This window comes from Cavia porcellus, unplaced genomic scaffold (assembly GCF_034190915.1).
Source record: "Cavia porcellus strain 051 isolate PalLab524CR breed Dunkin Hartley unplaced genomic scaffold, mCavPor4.1 scaffold_14, whole genome shotgun sequence".
Lineage (NCBI taxonomy): Eukaryota > Metazoa > Chordata > Mammalia > Rodentia > Caviidae > Cavia > Cavia porcellus.
In genome coordinates this window covers 38,977,598-39,004,481 of record NW_026947497.1, presented here as the reverse complement: position 1 = coordinate 39,004,481, position 26,884 = coordinate 38,977,598, and the positions used below count along the sequence as shown (strand labels likewise).

Genomic DNA, 26,884 nt, shown 5'->3' with positions numbered 1-26,884 from the left:
TTCTAGCTTAGTATGAATGTCCAGCAAAAGGTGGATCATTCCAGCTACTCGGGAGGCTGAAGTAGGAGGAGAGCAAGTTCAAGTCCAGCCTGAACAACTTAGCATGACCCTCTCTCAAAATAAACTTTCAAAAAGGTCTGGGGGTATAGCTGCATGGTGGAGTGCTTGCCTAACATGCATGAGACCCTGGGTTCAATACCCAGCAATGATATACACGCACACACACACACACACACACACACACACACACACTTTTTACACCTCCTCAGAAAGTCAGAAGTATGAGTCTTGAAATCACAGATACATTCATAATTTCATGTTAATTTTCAGCTTAATTTGCGCAGTGGCCCATGGCGTAATCTCGTCTACTTCACAAACTAAAGCAGGAGGATGGGAAGCATCAGACCATCCTGGCAGTTGAGACCCTATGTCAATCAATCAGTCAACTAAATAAATACTAGGTACTAAAGCATGTATATGAATAAAATTAGATGAGAATATGGGGGAAGATACCCATTAGTGGTTGTGGGGTAGAATACATAATTTTCTTCTCACTTTTTAGTTGAGTTGATGTCAAAATGTATTTTATGGGATCAAATACACTTTTGCTTATACTAATAAAATATTTCTGTGAATTCTTGATAGTTTTGGTGCAGCTGCTCCAGGTGATTCTTGTTTATGAAAGCCTTTTTTTTTCTTCTGTACCAAGAATTGAACTCAGGACTCAGGTTTGCCAGGCAGGCACTGCATCACTGAGCTAAATCCCTGCTCCAATATAAGCTTTTAAAAAATAAGCATGTGTGTGTGGGTTTAAGTGTACATATTTTGTTTGTGTGTGTATGAGTGTGTGGTAGGTATGGGACCTGAACCCAGGACCTTTGCATTGAGGTACATTCCCTATGCTTTTTATTTTGTGAGGCAGGATTTGGCTAAGTCTCTGAGTTATCCAGCCTGCCTGGGCTCAGACTCTTGCCTCAGCCTCCCAGAATGCTAAGATTACAAGCGGCAGCATTATCATTTTCATTGGGAATACTGTCCCTGCGTTTCCTTTAGAATAACCCATTTTTTCAGGTACAGGACAAGGCTGAAGAGTTATTTTCAACATACCTGTGCTCAGTGTCAGATGGGAATGTGAGGAATATGCCCTTTCCACTGCCTTCCTGGCTGCATTCCTCTAATGCAACAGTATCTTAGGTCTGTGGAATGAGGGTGGTGGAAGGGAGCACTGGACTGGAGAGTGGATGTGTTGATGGAAAAATACAGGCAGGACATCCTCCTTCAGAACTATACTAAGGTCAGGACCCGCCACAAGGACTGGGGGTTTGTGGCATTTGGACGCCCTAGGCACCATCTTTTTCCTTTCCTGCTTGCCTTCCCCTATCCACTTCTACCCCTTCTTCATTCTGTCTAAACCCCAGCAACTGTGTATTTGTACTAAAACACTGCCATGGGAATTTCTGTGGTGCAGTATGGGATGCCCAGTGACATCCCTGCAAACCAAAGCCAGTCCCTGCACTCTGAACTCAGGGTTTATATTTAGGGGACAGTGTGGATCCTGTATTTTTAAAACACTGTAAACATGTTTATGTGGTTATTTTTAGTTTTTACAGATGTGAGTGAACTTCTAAGTTGGCAAGTCAGACAGTTGGGTAGCTGGCTGTCCCTCGGATGCCAGCTCTCTGTGAATGACTTTTTGTCTCTCAGAGGTCTTAGCATGTTTAAAGCAGATGAGGTTGTCTGTGTCAGCTGCACGTGGTGTATCTGTGTATCAGTGATTGTGTCGCTACACAGTGTGCTCCCCTCTACTTTTATGAACTAACATGAATGACAGTTTTGCTTGGAGTTGAAGATGAGAGTTGCGTACTGCCAAATGGCACTGTTACTTCTCTGGCAGAAACAGCTAGCTTTTTTCCTCTGCGCCCCAAGCCTTTCTGTTAGTTCCCAAGCTTTAAATCATGTGCGTACAAATCCCCTTCTAGTAGCTGTTATTTTCAATCCATTGTATCTGGTTCCTGCTGACCAAAGGTTAGGAGAACTGAGTGGTGGACAGGCATATAGAAAGGTAATATGGGAAAGGGAGCTGGTCCCATTTTAGGACCAACACTGCAGAATGACTGAGCTCGCCTTCGGATCTTTAGAAATAAAAAAGAGGCAGATGGTCAGCAGATCCAATGATGAGGTCATTATCTGTATGTTGCATGAGTGAAAAATCAGCTTTCCCAAAATATGTTTAACAACAAGGTGACACCCCTAACCTCGAGCTTGGGGCCAGGGATGGAGTCCAGGGTGGACTGGGACATCCTCTTCAGCCCCTCGGTTGATCCTAGCACATTCAGAGATCTTGACTTCGTTGTGGACTAGTTTTTGTCTCGCATTCAATTTTGTACTTAGTTCTCTTCTCTCAATGAGGTTATTCATCTTGCCTGTAGAACATATGTGTTTTATTGGCTCCAGAATACATAATTTTTTTTCTTGGAAGGGTGTCATCCCAGGGAAATTTCCCATAGCTACATATCTCTATTCTGGAAGCTTTGACTGAGTTTTGAAGAAAGTAACACTAAACATTGTTCTGGCTTATTGCTTATAAATGTAGTTACAGAATTTAAAAAAATTTTTTGGTAACACTTCTTGTTTTTCACCTAGTTCTTAATGTGAAACAGTTGTTTTTTAAACTGTGCTGCACATCTTAATATAACAGTGTCTTACTTCATTATTAATTGTGAATGTTAAATAAGAAAATTAGAAAATGGAATTTTTTATATGTTTTACTAAAAATGCAAAGGAAACTAGTTCTATCCCAGAAATAATTATTTTAGGTTGGTTAATCTGAACAAGGAGTAGAATTTAGAAATCTGCTGGTTTTATAAAAGACAATATTTAAAAACATCAGTATTGTTATTGGTGTTATGATTGCTTAAATACTGGTTTACAAGGCAAGGATGTTCTTTTATAAATAATGACATTAGCATATGTGACATGCATACGTTGAGTAGCCTAAGCTTGTAAACTAGGCAAAATCAAGAAAGAGGCTCACTAGGGTTAGAGACCCAACAGCTTACAATAGCAGTGCCGCTCCCTTAAGTTAAATAACTGTTTGTTAAAATGGTACTGTCCATAAGACAGCTTCTTAGTCCATGTTGCTAAATTTAAATTAAGTAAATTAGAAAATCAGTTCCTGAGTTAACTCCCATGATGGTGAGTGACCATTGGTACACCACCACGGAAAGTCCTGCCATACAGCACTGCTCCAAGGGTACCATTTCAGTTAGGTAGGTTATCAGTTTCCACTGCATAAAACAGCAATATTTAAGACTGCACATTTTTTTCATTTAAACATTGACATTGTTACATCATAGCAAAGGCATTTTTCCCTCATCCTCTGTGATGACATGGCATTTTACCCTCAGAGATGCTTGGAAGCTATTACATACACACACACACACACACACACACACCACAAAACAATGTTGTATAGTAACTAATAAATACATAAGAATGAAACTGTGTGTATATATGGGGGAATGGAGAGAGAGAGAGAGAAGCAGAGAGAGAGGGGAGGTACAAACAAATAATGTTTTATAACTAAAATACATGGATTCCCCATGATGCTGCAGGTGCTATCAGAAAATGTGGTCTCCTAGTATTGGCGTGTTGGCATGGTTTCAGAATCGGGATTCAGGTAGACTTGTCTCTGGTTTCGGTGGGTTTTACTTTTTTCTTCTCCACTGAACTTTGTAGAGCTGAAGACTTTAGAGTTTGGGCTGAACTCGTACAACAGTAGGAAAGCCATGGTTGGTTTGTCGTGTCATCCATGATCTTTGAAGTGGAAGTTGTTGAAGAACAGAGACTGTATCCTCAGGGCCACCCAGAGACATTTGTGTCTTTGTTCATTCAGTCAGGGGACAGTTATCACACATGCCCTTTTGCCAAATCCTTACTTGCTGTGCACTATGTTGAGCCCTTTAAGAAGAATAAGACAGGAGTGACAGGAAAACAGCTATAAAAAGGATTGGTTGAAACTGAAGAGGACAATACTGTGAGGGAGATTTGTACAAGGGACACCCTGGCTCAGCAGGTGACATGGCACAGGTGGCAGGGGAAGCAGAATATGCAGAAATGATGTAGTGTCTATACTTCTGCATACCAGGTTCTACTTATTGCAAGTGGAAAGAAGAGTTTCTTCCATGATTTCTGAGTTATCTTGGGAATTTTGCAAACTACGCAGGAGGAAAAAAAAAAAAGAACCTGTAAATACAATTCTGATTTATTTATTCAATTTCTTACTGTAGGTGACCATTCCAGTTTGCCCAGAACTTGGAAGAGAGGTAGGGGGTTGAATGTGAGTCCTAAATATGGACAGTCCTAGGCAAACAGGGATATTGGTCATGTTGCTTTCTGTTGCATAGTTAGACAGTTTCAGTTATTTACCAAGAGAAACGACACTGTGTTGAAGATTTTAGTGCCTTGTGTTTAGCTGAATTTTGCCATAGGCAGGATTGCTTGAAATGGAATTAATGGCTGGGTGACCTTAAGCGTGGTGGAGCTCATGAAAATGGTCATGACGCTTCACTGCAGTTTAGCTGTTTTCAGCCAGATTGGTAAGATGCTGGCTAGATGTCTGCATCATCTCTGTCTTCAGAGGTTCTTAGTGAGGCACACAGAGGACAGAGCCAGGTAGGTGTCCTTCACTGCCTCTGACTTCTAGTCCAGTGAGACAGGCCAGGAGCTGCTCTCCCAAGGTGGGTCGCATGCCCTTAACTCTCCTGTACTATATCATGTCCTGACCGAACTCATGGACACTTAGTACAGATGGTGCTAAGGGCAAGACGTGATCAATCTGGGGAGGCTGACTCTTCCCAGCACACGCAGAGTGGTAGTGTCACCCAGGTCACATCCATCTCACAGAGAAGGGTACAGTGACCTTGGATCAACTTTCAACCAGGTTTGGGTGAAGGAGACCTGGAAAACCCTCCCAGTTAATGTGGGACTCATACCCTGAAATTGGGGCAGTGAAATAATACAAATAAAAGAACACATGGCCTGGCCGTGCTGCTCTGTGAAGACTTAATGCTGTGAGGTGACTGGCTTTCCTGTGAAATGTTGGTCATCAAATTTCCAAGACACGCAGTCCTCATACCAAACTGTGCTGTGTATAAGGACTATTAAAGTGAAGTCCTGCTTCCAAGATCCTTCATCTGTACTCAGGACTGCTGAGAACCCCTGAAATAGTGCAGTGTTTCCGATGTGTCTTCATTTAGGAAATGCTTCCCTTCCCAAAGTTGTCTGTGCCTCAGAAAAGGTTTAAGAACCACTTTGTGTATCTGAGTTCTTTGCTTTTGGGGAGGATTTGTTTCATGTGGAACTTATGCCTAGATTTCGAGGTAGATGTCAATTTAACATCACTACGTTGCACTGTTACTGACACTTTAAAATTTCCTGAATTTTCTCCTGGCTACTGTAGTATTTGAGTTAAATTTGGTTTTGTTTTTCTGGGTGTTTATTTTTTCCCTTTTCATATTGTTTTCTTTCCCGCTAGTCTGTTTCATGCAAGTAATGTATATAAACTCTAATATTTAAAAGTTTATGGAACATTGGAAAGTCTGGATCTAGGTATTGTTCTGCATTATTTTCAGTGTATTCTTTTGTTTATATTACTAAGCTAAAGTTAGCACAGACAGCACAAGGCTAGAAAATGGTGACAATAGTTTGAAAACAGGAAATTTTAGGCTTGTGTGTGTTTGGAACAGATGATCGTAATGATAGAGCCAGTGGAGTGGAAACTTCCAGTGAGCATGTTTTTTCCTTATTTTGCTCTATGAGAAAAGATGGAGCTTCCTGGAAAACAACTCAAGTATTTTAAAGCACATGGTTTGCTTTTGTCCCTACTTCATAGTTAATTTGTTTTTCTTTATTTTATTTACCCTCATGGTACTATTATAGAAATGTAATATTTTTATTAAAGCAATTCCCAAGGTGCTTATTTTAGATGTTGAAATATCCAAATGTATGACCATTAATTGCCAGGACTTTTAAAGAAAATTAAAGCAATGTAAATATTATAACCCCTGGACTTTCAGGGAAGAGAGAGAGAGAAATGTGTTCCTCTGTTTGCTTTTGTTCCAGGGGTCTTTACTTGTTTTTAACCCTGCGAGCTCCAGTTTTTAAAACGGTCATTGGCTTGTCTAAGGTGTTTTCTGACTCAGGCTCCCTTTGGATATATCCTAAAATTCTCTATTTAAAACAGAGGTTAAATTCATTCACTCATTCTAGAGCAGTATAAAAATAATGTGCCTTCCATACGTACTGAAACTTGTATTTTGTCTATGTGCATGTCATTGCTAGTTTTAAAATTTTTATTCGCCTTTCTTTTATAGAACATTTCTGGGAATGTACTTTTTTAGCATCTAATTTTTTGGAGGGATTATTGTAAAGTAGTAAGTGAAAGCTCCCTGGAAAAAGGAACTATACCAAAGTATATAAATAAAAATGTGCAGCTTATCTGACCTACCCTTTCCATAGTAAATTCATAGAGTTACCAGAGTTGAAAATTTGTTATCTTTTCAGACCTCATCTCTTGTGATATTTTATTGCATGTGTAGGCACACAGTTATTTCAGACAAATAGAATTATTTCATATGTACAGTTCTGTAGCTTTTTATTTAATAGTTATCTTCGTTGTTTTCACATATATATGGATCCATTTCACTTGTTAGGTGTTTTGCATGGATTTATTGTATAGATGTCCCATAATTTATTTAATCATTATCCTGCTGAGAAAATTTAGATTAAAAAAGAAATAGCATTTTGGACCTGAGGGTTTAGCACAGGCTTAGACCATCTATCTAGGATGTGTAAGGCCCTGGCCTCTACACCCAGCACTGCCAAAACAAAATAAACAACCGGAAAAAGAGAAAAGGCACTTCAGCTTATAAGACACTCATCTCCAACTCTGACATTTTCCGAATTTCTGGGGTTATACATACATTTTGAATTCTGCAGAAGAACTCATGGTTCATAACCTTCTTTTCCAAAATATCAGTTGTGAAATACCTTTCAAGAGATTTCACAGTACGCAAGTTCCATTGCACTTCGGTGAGGCTTCCCGGTGGAAGGGGTAGAAGGGCAGTTGGCCCAGGAATGTAGAAAGTGCTGTTCTTCCTCCTCTGTTAAATGTCAGCAGCCGCTGAGGGACCTGCGTGCCTCACTAGCTGGCTCCTGCTGTGGCCACCTGTGGAGACTGGGGAGATTGGAGAGGTGAGGCAGTTGGGCCTGTTTGGAAGGCCCTGGCGGTCCAGAGCTTTGACTTTAACATTGGGGTTTTTGTTTTCCTTCCCTAGATCTTCTCATTTAAGTGATTGGGTCTCTGCAATCATTTTGGTGAACAGGAAACTTTGAATATATGAGACGACAAAAGAAGGAATGTCCCTGGGATCCAAGGCCCTTGATGTCTAGTTGGGAAGATAATTCACAAGCGCTCGGAAAGTTTGGAAATGCAGAATAACCAACCATTCTTATTGGTCCCATGACAAAGCAACAGACATTGCAGACCAGAAACTGATGTTTAGGGGTAGAGGGGCAGTGTGGGTAGGAAAGCAGGAGGTTGGAAAGAATCTTGAAGAGTGGTCTGGGTTTGAAAACAGTCAAGATTTCTTCCCAGTGGGATAAATGAGCAAAAATAGGAAGTTCTAGGCTACATTGGCACCTTAGAAGCTGTTGAGAAGAAACGGAATCAGGAACCTGAAAAGGCCTTTGGGTTTTTCCCTTCTCCCCTTAATGCTGCTTTAAAGAGCAACATAATTCGGATTATGGGTTGAACCCATGGTTTTCAGTCTAGGCAACGTGTTAGAATTGTCTGCTGGCATTTAAAACCAGGACTGACACCTTTGGACCCCTTTACCCTTAGTCCAGTATGATGTATTTGGTCTGAGATAAGGCGCCTTTTTGTTTTTTTTTTTAAATTAAATTTTCTAGATGTGTTTTAATGTGCTAAGAGCCACTGCAGCAACCTTGAGCCCTGTTTTTTTTTTTTTTTTTTTTTTTTTTTTTTTTTTTTTTTAAACCTGTCCATATATTGGTTATTCTCTCTGAGATTACCTCCTCCAGGAGAGTGGTACAGACAAAGACCAGGGGATCTTAGCAAACATCATTTTGGACTGTAGAGAGGTAAAAAAATAAGCATGCTGTAGTAATATTGCTTTTCTTGAAAATCAAATCCATTAACTGTTCATGCTAATTTGACATATTTTATGAAATTGTTAATAATATTACAGCAAGTAATGGCTTGGGACTAATCCAGATTGAAAGTCTTTTCTCTCCTGCAAAGTAATGGTACTTTCTTGTCATAACATGTTTTTACCCTACAGTGTGTGATAACTCTGTTTTAAAACCTAGCTTTGCTGGTCAAGTCTGTCTTCAGTTTTGCTTAAATGTAGGAAGTATTTCATCAGTTCTCTTGAAGTGAAGTTCAAAAATACTTCATATCTGTAGAGTTTCAAAAGCTGATTGATTTTTTTATACGCTTCTGTCCTCTGCTGACAGTTCTTGAATGAGTAGACCAGACTGTGGTCATGTCAGTATCCCTGAAATGAGCATAGAGAGTGTGAGAACTTCCCTGCCACCCCAGGAGATGGAATCCAGAGCTGTCATTCAGAGCTACATTTCCTTTTTTATTTTGGGATGGAATCTCTCTAAGTTGCTAAGTTGTCCAGGCTAGGCTCACACCTGTGGTCCTCCTTCAGAGGTTTTTTGTTTTTTTTTCTGCGTATTAAACAGACATTAATGGAGCACCTCCTTGGAACTGGGCAGTGGAAATATAATGCAAATTTAAAGACCTGGCTCTAGACTTCAAAAATGCAAACATAAGGATGTCAGATACATGACTAGGAAGGAGGCAGGAATGGAGATCCCAGAGCCAGCCCACAGATGATGCCAAGAAGAGGGATTAGTTGAATCCAGGGATTGGGTCGGGTGCTGAGGGAAATCTCTTGGCAGAAGCAAAGGCAGGACAGACAGAACAGAGGGTTGGGGTTGGGGACTGCAAGCCTTTGAAGTGTGGTTGGCAAGTGGAGAGATTTTAAAAAACAAAACAAAGCACAAAACCAAGGCTAGCAAGATTGGGATTGGAGGGCAGAGTTAGCTAGAAGGTTCCGTGTACCCTTCTAGAGAGTATGGGCCTTACCAGTGGGTATAAGCAGTCCCCGAGAAAAGGGATTGATGTTGGAGTGTGGTACTTTTACACTACCTCAGAAAGCAGGCTTGTTCCTATGATGAAGTCATGTTACTATAATATTTATTCAGCTTCAAATTACAGTAATTGTTGTTGCACCTAAGAAAAGGCAACAGAATAGTTTTCAACTCTGAATACCTCTTGAAAATTTCTCTGTGTTACCTACTCATAAATAGAAGTCAAATTAGTTAAAATGTTTTTTTTCCCCCACATGAATTTTGTTTAAAATTGCTTCGAGGATTTGGTTTTGAAGGTTTCTGGAAAACTTGTCCATTTTGTCTGTTACTGCTTGGCAGGATTGATGAAGCAGTGTACGGCTTTCTCTGGGGCTACCAAGGCAGCGAGGATAAAAATAGGACAAACTTTAAGAATCCCAGATATTTTCAGATAACAAAGACTGATTTATGCAGGCCCATTTGTGCTCTGACCAAACATAGAGACGCTTTTGTGCTGTGATTAGCAAGGGTGCTGATGTCAGTCCTCTTGTCAAGCTTGAAGCTTTATTCTGTGGCTAAATTGTGCTTTGTACCATAATCCAGAGAACCTTTGTATCTGCCTTATTAAAGTGTGTAGTTTATGTAATTGCTTTTGTTTTCCAGTTATATCGGTGCCAGATTCAATGAGAGTGACTCATTTTGTGACTGAGACAAACATTCACATTTGGGCCATGTTAAAAATAAATAAATAAGTGGCAGGTGCTCTTTGGCTAAATTCTGTGTTTTAATGTGGTAATTTCCTGCCGTAAGCAGTCAGGCTTTGTATAGTGTCTATCGGCCTCTGTAATCACTGGAGCATTGTGTATCTCATGCAGTGCGCCTCAGCACGCTGCAACTCATTTCTTAGCTATTTTACTTCCTTAGGGGTTTTTACAATTTCAACAGTGTGATTTCAGCAGAGAAGCAAGGAATGGATGGGAGAAGCCACAATCAACTAGAACACAAAGCATGGACTCATTCCCTTCTTTTCTGGTTTTGTTACTTTAACAGGATGTTCATGCATGTATTTTGGTACAGTTATCTTGGTTATGTTTGTCATGTAAACATGCACTACTGGAGAATTTTTCCTCAGGTGGAAAAGGTTTTAAAAGCACAGTTCATTGTATCCCATATAGTAAATTTAATACTCTCAAAAATTTTACAACTTTATTCTTTCAGGGGAACTCATTTATTGATTGCATAAATATTTCAGTGTACCAGGCACTGTGTTATGTATCGGGTATTGAATAGCAAACAAAGCAGATGTAGCCATTATCTTCTTGGACTTTGCAGTGTGGTTAGGCGCTTAGATGCTGAACAAACGAAGAATGTAGGTAAGAAGATTGATGTGTAGTCTTCTACAAATCACAGCATAGTCAGGTAAAAGGATCCCCACCATTGCATCCTGCTTTCATTGGGCTGCTTGGGTTGAAGGAGGTTGAGAAAGGGAAGAGGGCTGAAGGGCAGGAGACCAGGAACATGTAAGACCTAGGAAATAACAGGGGCAAAAGGCTTTGAAACAGGAAAGAGCTTGGCCTCCTGTAAACCATATTGTCAGAAGAGAGAAGTGACAGTTGATAAAATTTGAAAGAAAAGACAAATCTGCATTAAAAGATGACCGATGAACTTTACAGCTGCAGCATGGTTGTACCGTGTGATGTGGGGGCAGGTGACCTCTACACAGCCCAGAGCCTCTAAGATGGTCACTAAAGTGCAGCGGAGAAATCACACTACTTAGTCTGAATCATGAGGGAGTGGATGAATTACATTCAATGAATTATGTAGTAAGGCATGTAGGAAAAATTTCCTTGCGAGACATTAAAGTTTGAAAAAAGTTACTTCTGCTTTTAAAAGAGAAACCTCCCCTATCTGCAGAGATCATCAACCAAGAGGAAAGACTCCTGGATGGCCCTGACTAAATAACGTAATGCTGTTTTCTTCTCCCTGTACTTCCCTGTAATTCTTTCATGCTTGCCGCTTGATAGGGCAGAATCATACTGGATGACTTTCATTTATTCTGAAGCAAATAAGTATATATAAAATGAAAAGATTTTTATAATCCAGGGCAAACTTCCATGAGTCTAACACTCTGTAAGTTTTCAGTAATTCTTAAAATATCTATAAATGCTACTCTGTCTTACTTCAGACACCAGCTTTTTACTTTTTTTCTCTGAGCTGCAGTCAGACGGAATGTAAAATACCAATGATTTTAAAGAACTCTTACAATATATTTAGACCTTTGCAAATGCTCTAATAATTTCCATACTAAAGGATTGTGTACATTTTCCCACATATGAATAGTCATATACTTAGCAATATGTCTGCAGATATTTGGACAGAATTTTTTTTTTTTTTTTTTTTTTTTTTTTTTTTTTTGGTCGCTAGGAAACTCATGCTTCCTAGGTAGGCGCTTATGCCCTGAGCTAAATTCCCAGCCCAGGATTTTCATACTTGTTAAGTATTTTCTTCACAGGTAGCAAGCTCCATGTGGGTAGGAATCATGAATTCTCTGTGTATCTCTTTTTCTCATAAGTATTTTGAAAACAACCAGTTATCTAAATTTTCTTCAAAGCATGCAACTTACAGAATCTTTCAAAATACTAAGCCTAAAGTTATCACCTTTAGGCACTCAGTTAGCTGTGCAGTTATCTGTTGTATTAAAAATTGAGAGGCCCAGTTTCTGGATCACACAGGATCCTTCATTGTCATTTTCCAACTCTGCCTCTGACTACTATTTCTGCCTCTGACTACCTTTCTATCTCCTCTATCAGGGAACTATAGCTCAAAAATCACTTCCTATTAGAATTTATTGTAAAATTTGATGACAATAGAAGCTAAAACTAAATATCTAATAGAAAAGCATTTGTAGTTATTACTCCTTTTGTCTTCTCTTTCTCATGTGTTTTTTAGAATAAAACATATCCAGCTACATTTTTAAATTGGCTCTATAATTCCTTTGCGTTAAATTTTTCAAATTTTGTGAGAAACAAAAACATGGAGAACCTATCACTGCTTTGGGGGATTTGAGTAGATATTTTCTTGTAGAATGATACATATGTTTTACCAACATGCATGTTAGTGAAAATTGGCGTATGTGAACATTAGGAACATTATGAACATTTTTGTTCTGATTGGATGGTCTGCTTAACATGAAACTTGCACAGTAAAATTTCTGATAGCATAGGGCCATCATTATCTCAAGTTGTCGCTGGAAAAGAGACATGTTATTTCTGATTATAATTTACCAAAACTAAAGCACAGAATCATTGTGCCTCGTGCTTAGTTGTCATCTCTAAGGGGACAAAAAAGGCAGTGAGAACATAGGATTCCATCAGTGTTTGTACGTAGGATGTTTCTCAGTCCTGCTGCCTAGGGTGTCACTTTGGATGATATGTCAAATGTTCAGTCCAAAGTATAGAATGTCTCTTAGTAGGTATCTTAATCACTTCCTTATTGCAGGGACAACGTACCAAATATCTGCTACTTAAAGGAAGAGAGGTTTATTTTGGCTCACAGTTTTAGTCTGAGATTGGCTGGCACTGAGGCAGAAACCTGATGGCAGAGGGCATGGTGGAAAAAAAGGTGCTCAACTCTTGGCAGCCAGGAAGCAGAAAGAGAAGGGAGCCGATGGGTACAAGACTTCGCCCTTCCAGGTGGCACCCTCAGTGATGCCCCTTTCCACCCAGGTTCAGCCTCCCCGCAGCACAGTTAGTTACCAAACTGACCAGTGGATTCGCCCACCGATGAGTATAGCACCCCATGGTCCAATCACCTTCCAAACACATCAAGCTCTTGGGGGACATTTTAGATGTGAACTCTTAAGTATGTGACTGCAATTTGCCAAAATACATCTTTGAAAAATTTAGCTGACTGTTTCAAAGGATGAACCTCAAAAAGGAGTGAGGCTTGGTTTCATTTCCAGATGCAGATACAGGGGTTGAAGATGAATGAACAAGAGTCAGTCATTTCATTCTGCTATTATTATTTAGTGAATGTAGATTTTGCAGAGAGTAGATTTGGGCATAATATTAAACTCAAAATTTGAAAATACAGAACCTTTGGAGGGAGGAGATAGTGAGGACAGGTCCAGATTGCCAATATGTTTGTTGGGAAGATAAGGAGGAAGGCTAAAACAGTTGTATCTCAGGTTACAGAATACAGCCCTTCTCTGTGGAATCTTAAGTGATCAGCTGGCCCAAAGAGAGGCCATCTATTGCTTGCTTCCTAGGCAAGAAGCCAGGAAAGTTTCTAAAGCTGTTTTCCCCCTCATCACTCTTGCTCCCTCCTACACACACAGAGAGAGAAAGAGAATGAATTCTGTAGTTTGAAATCTGTAACAGGCTTATGAAGAGGAGCTTGAAAAGCCACTGCTTTTTTGTTGTTGTTGTTTAAACTGTAGGTAAAATACAGTTTACCATTCTGTTTTGACTGTGTAATGCGGTGTTATTAAGTACATTCATGTTGTTGTACACCAGTGAGTACTATCCATCTGTAGAATTCTTTTAATCTTCCCAGTGAAACCCACTAAACACTAATTCCCTGTGTTTCTCCTGATCGGTTCCTGGAAATCACTGCTCTGCTTTCTGCTTCTGTGAATTTGATCACAGCAAATACCTCTACATGAGGAATCATACAGTGTTTTTCCTTTTGTGACTGGCTTTTGTCACCATCATGTCCACTCCTTTGCTTCCTTATATCCTTTTTTCACATCATTTCTCTTTTCTTTTCTTTTTTTGGTGCCAGGAATTGAACTCAGGGTCTCACGCTTGCCAGGCAGGTGCTGTGCTGCTGTGCTGTATCCCTGGCCCCAACGTAACACCTTGTGTTATATCAGAGGAGAGTTCCTAGAAGATTCTAAATATATACATCATTAATTTGAGCATCAGTTAACTTTGCTGTTAAGAGTGGCCAGTTTCCTATGGAAAAAATTGTGACTTTTTCTAGACAGTGCACTTACAAAATTGGTTTAATAAATGTGTGTTTTTCAAAACTTTGCTGTAATACTAAATGGGCACTTTGTTTTGTTTCTAGGCATGGAAGAGGAGATGGTTTGTGTTACGCAGTGGCCGTTTGACTGGTGATCCAGATGTCCTGGAATACTACAAAAATGACCACGCCAAGAAGCCTATTCGTATTATTGATCTAAATTTATGTCAGCAAGTCGATGCTGGATTGACATTTAACAAAAAAGAGTTTGAAAACAGCTACATATTTGACATCAACACTATTGACCGGATTTTCTATTTGGTAGCAGACAGTGAGGAGGAGATGAATAAGTGGGTCCGGTGTATTTGTGACATCTGTGGGTTTAATCCTACAGAAGAAGGTAAGTTCAAGATTTTATGATTTGGGCTGGGGATTTAGCTCAGTGGCATAAGCACCTGCCTTGCAAGCAGGCAGTCATGAGTTCGATCCCCGGTACCAATAAAAAGGAAAAAGACAAAAAAAAAAAAAAAAAGATTTTATGATTCAACTTGAATTCTCCCTTTTTGCTACATTTTCTTAAATGTCACAAAATATTATTTCAATTATACCCTATAATCTTGTTTTATAAAAGGAACTTGACATTTGGGAAAGAAAAAACACTGATCTCTTTGATGAGTATGGAGAGACACTTGTACTGGTTTGAAAGACAGAGACAGAGAGAGCAGGTAGACAGAAAGGTAGACTGACTTAACCACTGCAGAACAGAATATAATTATCCTGAACAAGAAGGTAACAAGAGAACATCTCTAAGAGCTTTTACCGTGTTTTGAAAATTTAATCGAACTATTTGCAACTATAGATACTTTGCTATTTTTGACCGATGGAAAAAAATGCCAATTTTTGTGTGTGTGTGTTTCAACCCAACTCTTTAGGTGTTATTATAAGAACTACATTAGCTTTTGAAATTATGAAATCCTCAAGCTTATCAATATTTAGGAAAAGCAAGTGGAAATTAATCACAAAACAATGAAAGAGTACTAAACAGATGAGTTTATTTAGCACCAGTCCTAAAAAGAGTGTGAAGGAAGGAAGAGGAGGTGCTTACGGGTTAGATAAGAGGGGGCAGAGAAAAACTTCTCAGGAGACTTAATTGCAAATTGCAGGCTTTCGAAGGAAGTTGTATTTCTATACAAGTGAAAGTAGCGAATGCAGATTTGGGGACTTGGAGAAAAGAAAAAGACTTCAAGATAGAACAGAGTTTTATTTGACTGAAGCAGAAAGCTGTGAATCAAAGAAGCTAGGGAATAGCTGCTTAGAGAACTTGAATGAGGACCAGATTCGGGGTGCCCATCCCAGAAGCAGTTTGATGACTAGCAGTCTTAAGAATTTCGTAGTGTGCAGGTTGTTTTCCATAGCTACTCAACCACGTATCCTCAGTCTTCTGCTCTACTTGTTTTTCTCAAAAATCTGTGTAGGTACCAAGGACCAGAAATAAACGTGAACTGGTGTTTGACTTTATTGTCTTCATGGCTATCAGCAGTGCCCCCTTATTCATGGGAGATATGGTCCAGGACCTCTACTGGATGTCTGAAAGCCAGGATAGGACCTAGCTCTGTGTACTACATTTTCCCTCTATCCAGTTATATCAGACTTTATTTGTAAACTAGACACAGGAAAAGATGAAAAGCAATAGTAAAAGAACGGTTGGAACAGTGTACTGCAATTGCATTGCCATGGTCACTGCTTGCTCTTTGGGGCTATGATTAAGTAAAGTAGGAGTTCAATGTGTGCACTGTAATACCAGGATACCACAGCAGTGAGATCAGACAAGCAAGAGACCTAAGTGGCCAACAGGTAGGTAGCATATAACTTGCAGATACACTGAACAGAGGGATGATTCATACATCAGGCAGGATGGTGCAGGGTGGCTCAGAAAAGGCACACAATTTAAGAGTTATAAACTGTTTATTTCTGGAATTTTCCATTTAATATTTTCATACCACATTGGCCTTGGGCAGCTGGTATCGCAGAAAGCAAAACTGCAGATATTAATGGTGCGGGGTGGGGGGTGGCAGATGTGGTTGGTGCATGTCTGTAATCCCAGCACTTGGGAGGCTGAGGCAGGTGCATCATAGTGAGTTTAAGACCAGCTTGGGATACACGGTGAGTTCAAGGACAGCCTGTCTTAAAAAAATAAAAAAGAAAGGAAAGGCTACTACACTCATGTTTAAAAATGTGCATTCCCAAATATTTAAACTACAGAAGGCTGATGGGGTGGGGAGATATTAATAAATACAATCAACGTCAAGGTTTGTACTGAAGAGAAATCATAGTCATTTCTGAGCACTGCACGCTGCTTCTGCTGTGGCCAGTGCAGGCCTGGCGAAGGCCTTCGAAGGGCTGGGCTTGGCCTGTGGTAGGGGACAAGCCCAGCGGAGGGAACTAGGAAGGGTTATGGAGCAGCACTGAGAGACCAGTGCAGCAGGCAGTGGTTCTGCTTGCCCAAAGCCAGGCTCGGGAACTCAAGACACAGGATTCCAGGCCTCAGGAAACTGTTTCATCAGGCATTGAAGACTTTGTGCTCAGGAAGGTACTAAATATGTTCGCAGAGTGAGTGAGCATCAGGGGCATCATTTCTAACTCTAGTTAGACTTCTTTTCTGTTTGCATAGATGTCTGTCTTTGCAGTGAAGGATTTTAAAGTTCAGGTCACATTGCTGTTTTTTGCGGTTGTTAGATTAGATCCTACATCAGTTTCACTGTGGTGGATTTCTGTGTAAATAACTTGTTACAGTAGTTTTGTCGCTGCTGTTGTTCCTCTGCCTGCTGCCTCTTCGAGGTCTAAGTTGTTTTGGGGGACCTCAGAGCAGACTTCTGTTGTCACTCATTGCCTACAAGGCTAATTTGTAGATGTTCTTCCGCAGTCCTCCTAAATTTAACAAAGGAAGTGAGCTGCTGACCTAGAGGATGAGCCTTTTTCAGTTGGGGACTGTACTAAATTTTTAGAAGCTCATTCAAGAGTGGATAGAGAGGAGAAACCCCCAAGATAAGAATTTTTAATGCTTGTGTCCAAGGTTAGCTTTTCGAGTTTTCACATTGAGCCTGATCTGCTTGGCTACCTAGGATTGAAGGATTCTTATCATTCAAGAGCACCAAACAAGCTCTGGAAAGAGGAAAATGGATTTGTCAGTTTACCACATCATTGAGTTCGCCAACACTCTACTAGATAATGGGCACACTCATCCCACACATATGTGTGGTGTGACTGGCCAGGGGGACAAACAGTAAACCTCCTAGAGCTGGAACTGAGCATCCAGTATGAGAGAATTTATTATAACAAATACCCAAAGTAATGCGTTATACCTGCTGATGAGTGTGAGTTTGTATGTAAAATACTGTGGCTATAAATACAGTTCTCATCTTTATAGCACTTGTAAGTTTGTCATTGGTCTAGCAGGAGAGTCAGATAACCCAGGAATCCATAATACCTGTTGATAGCACTCTGCTGCAGAAAAAATGGAAAACATGATTTAATCTTCAGTCAGTCAAGCAGAACCCAGGCAGTTTTAAATAACTCTGTGACTATTGCTGGGACTATACTGAGAACTTTATTTTTGTAGTTAGTGGAACATTTTAATTGATTTTAGAAGTCAGGATAGGTTGGTCACCATGTCTGTTTTGACTTTATAAACCTCTACCAGCATAGAGAATGACAGACTTTTTAAAAACTGGAAAGCAACAGTGACTTTTTTAGTGGCAAAACTCCCAAGTCCTTATAAAACAAATTAGAAGCATATTTGAGTTGAATGAACTCTTAATTCGTGAAATTTTTATATTCACAGTATATATGGGGTAAGGAGTTTGTGAGAAAATTCATAGTATGATTAATCAAATTTGATATGTGTAATTTGTGAGTTGCTTAACCAACAACAGCTGTGCGAATCACAAGTCATTTTTGTCTGTTCATTTAAACAGTCCCAAAGACTTCAGTTTGCTAACATTTTCTCCATTCAGTTCGTGAGCTGTGTGTTGTGTTTACATGTAACTACCCTTGATTTTAGATTTTGTTCCTTATATTTGTCACAGCTTGTTCTGGCCATCTCCCCCTAAATAGCCACAGTCAGAAATGTTTTAATTTAGTACATTGAAATATGTACTATTTGTTGGAATAAATCTTATAAAAAATGAACTGTTCATTAAGAAGTGTCACGAAGCCAAAACATATTTAACTGTACTCTGTAATTTTGGTTTTCAACGCATAGTCGCAAAACTATAGAAAGGCTTTTAAATCAACCACTATTCTTCCTCAGATGTTTGTAGTGGCTGACTCTGCTAAGTCGTTAAAAAGAGAAAAATTAGCCTAACATGGATGCAGCCCTGGGTTCAGCCCCCAGTACCACAGGTGGGGCCTGATAACACCTCTAAAGGTTTGTGACTCATTATAAAGAGCAGAGAACGGCTATTTTCCTTTGTAGTCATATTCTTAGAGTTTAATGCAACAACAATCAAGATGTCCCTGTTCGTCCCCTAAATGTACTCCCTGCCTTATATTCCGGGTGTGCCTCCCCCCCAGTCCCTAAACACTGGTGAGTATTTTTGTTTTTGCCTAGCTCTGTCCCCTGAGTCCTGAGCTCTTCTGACTTCAGAGGGCTGAATGTGCTTCCATGCTCGGCTTGAGAATTGACTAATACCACAAGGTGATTTTTCACTGTGCTAGTTTTAGCCAGATGCGGGAAGCAATAGAGTATGCTTGGATATCAGAGTCTATGAAAATAACTATCCCTAGTCCCTATGAGAATAACTAATTTTCCCCTGAAAAACAAAAGGAAAGGGGAAAAATCTGACCTGTGTTTTGATTCCAGGAACCTCTCAAAATATCGTTACCATGTTATTTCCGCTGCCCCAGGTGACCACTGCTATTATTGAATACTCTAAATGCTGGCAGGCTGTATCTGTTTTTAAATTCTAGCTCATTGAACTGAATGTGGTTCCTATGAATGCTTTTCTTTGGTAGATTTGAGGGCAGAAACTAGTTTCTTTTGTTTTTCTTGGAAATATGCAGAGTTATTTTTGTTCCTACACCACCAAGGTGGGAGCTGTTAAATCAGCTAAACAAGTGCTGGGAAACGCAGCTGAAGGGCTGAGGGAAGCTCACCAACTTCGGTAAAGACTTCAGGGCCAATTTTAGGGTGCAAGATTACAAAGCTGCCCCTGGGTTGGTTTTTTGCAAAATGCACAGAATACAGTGGCTTAATAAAAAAGTGCAATTATCTGTTTAATATTCTTCCTTTTTTTTTTTTTTTCCGAACTGGGGATCAAATTCATGACCTTGCACTTGCCAGGCAGGCGCTGTGTCACTGCACTATATCCCCTGCCTATTCTTTCCTTTAGAAAAGTAGCTAAACTTAACATTTAAGAATATGTATAATATATATATATATATATATATATATATGCACATCCATACCATCTTTTCCTTAAAGCAGTGTTTCTTTTCTTTTTTTTTTTTTTTTTTTTTTTTTTTTGTCTTTTTCCTTTTTATCAGTACCGGGGATTGAACTCATGATGGCCTGCTTGCAAGGCAGGTGCTTATGCCTCTGAGCTAAATCCCCAGCCCCAAAGCAGTGTTTCTTAATCAGGGCATTTAAAATTTCTTTTTATTGTAGTGTAAATAACTGTGAATGCCATAGATCTTTACTGTTACCTATGGTTTTATATATCCATCCTTATCTATACATAGCTAGATGTCTGTGTGACTGTGTCTTAGATTAAGAAATGGAACATATGTACTGCCCCCAGAAAGTTTTTCATGCCTCTTCCCAGTAAAGCTCCCTTCTAAATGTAATTTTTTTTTCTTCTGTCACCATAGATTAGCTTTGCCTATTCTTGAACTTCATATAAATGGAACCATTGAATCTGGCTTCTGTCTGGATTCACCCATATGTTAGCATGCAGCATTTCATCATCCCACGTAGCAATGCATTGTGTGAATGTATCATGTATTATGGTTCTGTTCCAACGTTAATGGGCACATGGATTGTTTTCAGTTAATACAAATAAAGCTGTGGTGAACTCTCTTGTGTGTGCTTTTGATGGACATCTTTGGGATATGTGCCATAACTAGAGTTGCCTCATCATAGGACAGTGATGGTGAACCTTTTAGAGCTCTTCATGATACATACAGCCTGCTGCCCTCTCTTGCTATAGGTTCACCACTGCTGTCATAGGCTGTGTGTATAGAGAGATTTCTGCAGAGCCCTTCTACCAGTTGCTTTTCGACCAGCAATGTGTGAGAATTCCGCTTAGTCCACATTTGCCCCAACATTTGGTATCATCAGTCATTCATTGCAGCCACTCTAATGCATATGTAGCTAAGTAGGAGCTAAGTAGTTAAATATAGTTTGTTGTTGTTTTTGTAAAATGACCATAAGAGAGTTGTGTATTTGTTTTGTTTTGCTGTCTAAGGATCTAGCCCAAGGCTTTGAATATACTAGACATGTGCTTCAACTACTTAGCTACATTTAACTTGCATTTTTTCTGAGGACTAAATTCAACTAAAGAGTACATTTGGTGTTTTGCATTTGTTTTGTGTTATTATATTTTAAGCTACTGCCCCAAATGATCTTAGTTTATTGAGTGTCCTGTGGTAGGGCCCAGGCACTCTGTTTCTGAAATACCACACAAATGATATGAACAGCTGTCTAACCTCTATATAAGAATTAAGATATTTGTCAACATTGTCTAAGGATTTATTTTAAAGTCCTGAGGATGTTTTTGTAATGTATTAAGGAAAGCATCAGGACAAACAAGATGTCGTTTGTAATTGAAACACATTCAGTATATTATGGAGTGGTTAAGGGTCTTCAGTAGGTGATTAAGTTGAAGAAACTGCAGATTGCTTCACTGACAGTTGCTATTACTCCTGTTTCCTGTTTGCATTCATTTGTTAGACTTAGCTTCATAAAACAGTCTTTCATAAAAATGTGTATTCAGAAGTGAGATGGTCATGTTGGTATTAATGGTAAGGAACAATTTATTTGCTAAGGTGGGGTGGATCTATTCAAAATGCTTATCTTTACAGAAACAAAAATTTTACAACATATCCCATAAATCAGTAACCAATAATAAACAGTAACCATGACCTATTTATCTTTTATTGTGAACGTAAAGGTAAGCCTTGACAATGGAAACTTTAAAATGTGCTCTATCAGCAGACAAAGTTCATTTTCAGAGAAAAGAATCTCATCTGGGCTTCTGACAAAATCATGGATTACCCTATAGCAACTTCAGGGTATACGTAGTAAGTAATAGTGGCAAATTTAAAGAACCTACATCAACTTTTGCAACATTCTACTTTACCAATAAAAAAGAGTAGGACTACTTCTTACAGTGCAAACTGTTTGTTGTTGTTGTTGTTGTAGTAAAATGACTAAAAAATAGTTGTGTTTTTGTTTTGGTTTGCTGTCTGGTGATCAAGCCCAAGGTTTTGAATATGCTAGGCATGTGCTTTAACTACTTAGCTACATTCCCAGCCCCCAAAACAATCATTTTGAATATTTAGAGGTATTAATTAGAAAAGCACTTACACTAAGTATTATAGTTCCAAATAGGGTAAAACTGTTAGGTGCAGGGTCATATGCCATGGTGTCTTAGTCTCACTGCTAAGACAAAAATACCTGACGCCCAGAGTTAAAGGGGGAAAAGTTTATTTAACTCACAGTTTGTAGGGGTTTCACTCCATAATCGGCCAGTTCCAAGGCAGTGTGACTTGGTAGAGGGGATCACAGAGGAGAAAACGTTGGTGGCAAACAGAAGAAAGCAAAAACAAGTAAGGGATGACCAGAGCTCTTTCTGTCCCTTATACCTTGTCCAGGTTACTTAGGGCGGGTAGCACTGATACCCTTAATCTTAGTGCCCTTGAGCCTTGCATTGCACCACACACTCTAGATCCAGCCACCTGTGAAAAAGCCCCCTCTATGACTACATGAGGCTTTGGGGGAACATCTGGGCACCAGCCATAACACCTGGTTTAATGTTAGTACATTTCATCGACTTACAATCTGCTTCTCTTTGCTGAAAGCTGATTCACAGAAAGGCTTTCTTCAGCAATACTTATTAGCTTTCCAAGTAAATTTCAATTAGGAATTTGCTCCAGTAGCTTATTAGGCCTTTAATGGCTTTAATTATACTCTTCATGCCTCCTGACTTAAGAAATGGGAATTTTACAGGCATCAACAAACCCTAAACCAGTGTTTGATTCTTAGAAGCATGATGCTAGCATTACCTAGAATAGTAAATCAGAAACTCTAGCAAGGCAGAAAGCAGAATATTCTGTTCTACTACTTGTAGTGTACAATAAGGTGTAAATCACATATTTTTATAAGGTGGAGCAGAACTTCCTTTTTCAGACAAGTCGTTAATGTTAGGCAGAAATTTTAAGTTAGAGAATATTTAGACTTCATACAGTGCTTTTATTAAAACATGCAAAGTTGAATATATAGTTAACATGAGTAAAATTATCCCACAAACTATTGCTATTATGGATACTAGAGATATATTACATGTTGGAAATTACGCATTTTGTGAGACAAAGTGGTAGAGTGATGTTCCCTTCCCTTTGCATTAGACCTTTGTATATCAGTATTGCCTGGAATGATTGCAGTTGCTTTGCAAGACTGCTTAAAAACTTTTCTCTCTGTAAGTTTTTCTGGTTTTTGCCTCTTGAAAGTCACTTTTGGAAAAAGCCATTTAATTCATTACTTTTTATCAGAAAATAGAGATTGTGAGGATTAAAATATTTCTATTGTTCACAGGTAGAAGAAATGAAAGGTTAAAAATGAGATGACCCCATTGTGTTAATAAAAGCAAGGTCAAATAAATATATTCCCTTGTTGGGTGATTTCCTTTCAAACTTAATATGGGTTACTCAATTCATTTAGTGTTTAGCCATCAGGTTTAGAAAAAATACTGAAGGAAAAATGTACACATGGAAATCACTTGGAACAATTATTGTAGGAGTTACAGTAAGAAGCTAAGAGCACAGACAAATACATATCTGAGTTTCCAGTTATTTTGTTGTGTTTAGAACAAAAAATTGAACTAGATTATTCAGTTTTACCCAGTATACAAAATACACTCATAAATACAGCCTACAGGACACATTAATTGCTTTCTGATCTTTACCTCCTCAAATGTTGTGTATATTTTCCTTAAATTCATCTTCAAACATAAATGTTTTTCATAGTTCTCTTAAATCTACAAAGATTTATTGAGTCATATTTAATCTGTGCCATTTTAAATTCCCATAAAGAAAATTTCTGTATATTTGCAACTGAACCCAAAGAGTAAAACGTTTCATAGGGTATCACCTCCACAACCAATATTAATGAGTACCCACTGAAATTATAATATAATGTTATCTAAATATCTAAATATTTATTTTTATATTACTACTGTTGTTCTTGTCTTCTATAAATAAAAAAGAATTAACTCCTGGTGTAAGGATTTTGTTACATAAACCTGTGTGAAGAAGACTTGCCATTCTGTGAAGCAGTATAACAATAAAAAAAAGTCCAACCTCTGTTTGTTCAGGCTGTATTCTCTAATGGAAAGAAATTCCCAAACTTCTTTAGCATCCGACAGGGCTCACTAAAGTAAGTCCCAGGCCCCCCCACCAGGTGAGTGGGTCTCAGTGTTGCCAGTGCCTTTGCTTTACTGTCTCTGTATGACAGCGCTGAGTGAATTTCTGCCCTGTGACTGAAGCATCTTTTTCAACATCTACCATATGGAAGGCACAGTAGACTTAGCAGGGCCGTTCCTTTAATTCATTTGTTTCTTTGCTATTGGGCCCCACAGTTGGAGAACTGGGCTTCACGATTAGGATGTGACCTTCAGTCCTTAAGAGGAAGGGTTGTAAAATGAGCGGCAAAGACTTGTTGTGCATATATGAATCTTATTGTTAAAACATAAAGATGTTATGAAAACCTTGTGGATTTATTTCTAAATATCTAGAGAAGACAGAGCTGATGTTTAGCACTTCTGTAGTGAATTGACGGATGAGTGACCTTTGATTCTGCTTGGTAGAATATCCATCCCTTACCACATGTGAGCATCTTTTACCTGAATGTAATATAAAACTCTCAGTTTCAATCCAGCCTTTTCTGTTCTGTTATACACAGGCAGCCAACAATCATTTTTATACATGAGCATTTGTCATTTTCTGTGTTACTTTAATGCCTTGTATTTCTAACCAGGTAAACAGAACATATTCCTTCGGGGCCCTTAAAATTGTGCTTGGTCATGTCAGTAATAACAGGGAAGTTTTTATTTCTAGATTTTCAAATTACTTCCTTCTATACAATTTCTCTTTTTTATGTGTTCTCAAAACATAGTGATTTTTCTCTTTGCTGGCTAGTTCCTTTTTATGAAAATCTACAACAGTCAGGTGAGGTTGTGAGCCTAGTGAAGAGACATTGTCTTAGAGAAACCCTTCCCCTAAATATCAGTAGAACCCATTTGTACCAGTGCCAGAATTGTAGCTATATCTCCCTCATCAGATGGAAGTGAAAAGAATGGGCAGCAAAACAAACCCAGGGTAAAGAGCAGCAGCTTGTCTGTGAAGTCCATGTCATCAAATGGGTCTCCCTGAATGCTTGGCTTGGCTTGGGAAGCACTTCGTTGATTATTAAAAAAAAAAAAAAAAAAAAAAACGGTCTTGTGCTGAGATTGTAGAATGCCTTAATTTTTCACACCCAAAAACTAATGATTGTCTGAAGCACAGTTAACCTTGGCTTTCTTTAGAGCCCATGGGCAGAAGAAAGGCTCCTTTGTTCTGGTGGTACTGAGGATAGAATCCAAGGCCTCGTGCATGCTAGGCAAGCAGTCTACTACTGAGTCACGCACATCCCTGGTCATTGTTGCTTCTGTTTATTTTGAGACAGGATCTCACTAAGTTGCCCAGGTTGGTCCCACACTTGGAATCCTCCTTTCCCACAGCCTCCCAAGTAGCTGGGATTTTAGAGCTTTGAGAAGCACCCGTCAACTTCCTACAAACATAATGCCTTGTCATTATTATTTGCTGTTAGAGACATTGCCATGTTCCTTCCCCGTTTTATGTGTGGAAACAAAAGTATCTCCAAACTTTAAACTAGCTTTGTTTAACTCAGACAGTTTGCTTTTTTGTAAAACGTGATCAATACTGAGAGTCCTCTGGCATTGCAGATCCTGTGAAGCCACCCAGCACCTCTTTACAAGCACCTGCTGATCCAGCTTTTGCTATAAATGTGGCAGCCTCCTGCACCCAGGCAGAGCCGACCTCGGCTGCTCTACCTCTTCCGTACCAGCTCATCAGCCTCCCGCCACACCCGGAACCTCTTGGCATCCAGGATGATCCCCAAGACTACCTCTTGCTTATCAACTGTCAAAGCAAGAAGCCTGAACCCACCAGGTAAACTGTGTCTGCTTTTTAAACCTTGATTAAAGGCTCCCACCCTCTATTAAGCATAGGTTGCAAGCTTAATTTTTTTTTAATTTATATTTCTCTATTAATGAGGGCTAATATTCAGGAGATTTTTTAGTTAAAGACATGCAATTTCTACTGCTTTGGGCAGAGAAGAGTTGTAACCCATCAGACTCTTTTGGAAATCTGGCTACCGTTTCACACTCTTTGTTGCAGACTCACAGTATTACTTGCTTAACAGAGTTCACTGATTTATAAATGGTGATCTTGCTCCATTTCTTATGTGATTGTAAACCAGCCAAGGGTCATCTTTTGTTTCTGAAGAAGGAGAGGAATACCTACTACTAGAAGATTTTGAAAGCAAAACGATTCCATTGCAGTGAGTGTGTTGTAGTTGTTTTGGATCTGTGTGAGACATTAATTATACAGGTAAAATCCCAATATGACAGATTCTATTGAATATACAAATTGAATTTTAGTGCAATTTGACAAAATCAAATCTACTGTTAAAAGCGATACAACTTTATTTCCTCCCTAGCAGTCAATCAACACTAACCCCAAGCTTTGATTCCATATACTTCTTTCTGCTTAAAAATTTGTTGTGCAGTGCTTGACTGAAGGGCCCATAGGCCTTTCTTAATCCTTTGATACTCTGCTGTCTCCTTCTCTGTCATCTTGGAAGCTAGAAGTTTTACCTTAATCGTCCTTGACATTTGATGGTAAGCAATTAGGAGGCTTAAAGTGACAGAAGGGATTGGAGAGCATGGTTTACTATTTAAAAGAGAAGCAGGGAAACGTTCGACAGGCTGGCCTAAGCCATTAACAGTCCTGTGACTATTAGTGACCATCAATTGGGCATGTTTATTTACAATACAAAAATGGAGGAGAATTTTCACACTGAATTATATCCCCAGTCCTTTTTGCTATTATTATTATTACTTTTATTGGAGACAAAAATTTTTTTTTTGTCTTTTTCTTTTTTATCGGTACCGGGGATCGAACTCATGACTGCCTGCTTGCAAGGCAGGCGCTTATGCCACTGAGCTAAATCCCCAGCCCCTTGGAGACAGAATTTGACTAAATTGTCTAGGCTGAGCACAATTTTGTAATCTTTTGCCTCAGCCTCCCAGAATACTGGAATTATAGGCATGCATCACCACTGCTGGCCAAAAGATGTTTTTTTAAACATCTTATTACTTTTACAACAATATAGTTTTTAATGTTAAAAGTAATTGCTACTGAGCTAGAATCAGACATATCCCTTGTTACATTTTTTTACATAGGATTGATTATATAATTT

At 39.0% G+C, this 26,884-nt stretch overlaps 1 protein-coding gene across 7 annotated transcripts in view; it reads left to right on the top strand.

Annotated features, from left to right (window-relative positions):
- Nucleotides 1-26,884, top strand: part of Gab1 (GRB2 associated binding protein 1) — a 118,630-nt gene that overhangs the window by 62,105 nt on the left and 29,641 nt on the right. For 5 of the 7 annotated variants that reach the window (XM_013160337.2, XM_013160338.2, XM_063260827.1 and 2 more), the window contains exons 2-4: nucleotides 14,233-14,527; nucleotides 25,347-25,572; nucleotides 25,883-25,963. In XM_013160337.2, coding sequence (XP_013015791.1) covers nucleotides 14,233-14,527; nucleotides 25,347-25,572; nucleotides 25,883-25,963 — 602 coding nt within the window. The remainder of the gene's footprint in view (nucleotides 1-14,232; nucleotides 14,528-25,346; nucleotides 25,573-25,882; nucleotides 25,964-26,884) is intronic. The other 2 variants (XM_003476849.4, XM_003476848.4) reach the window with 1 other exon arrangement.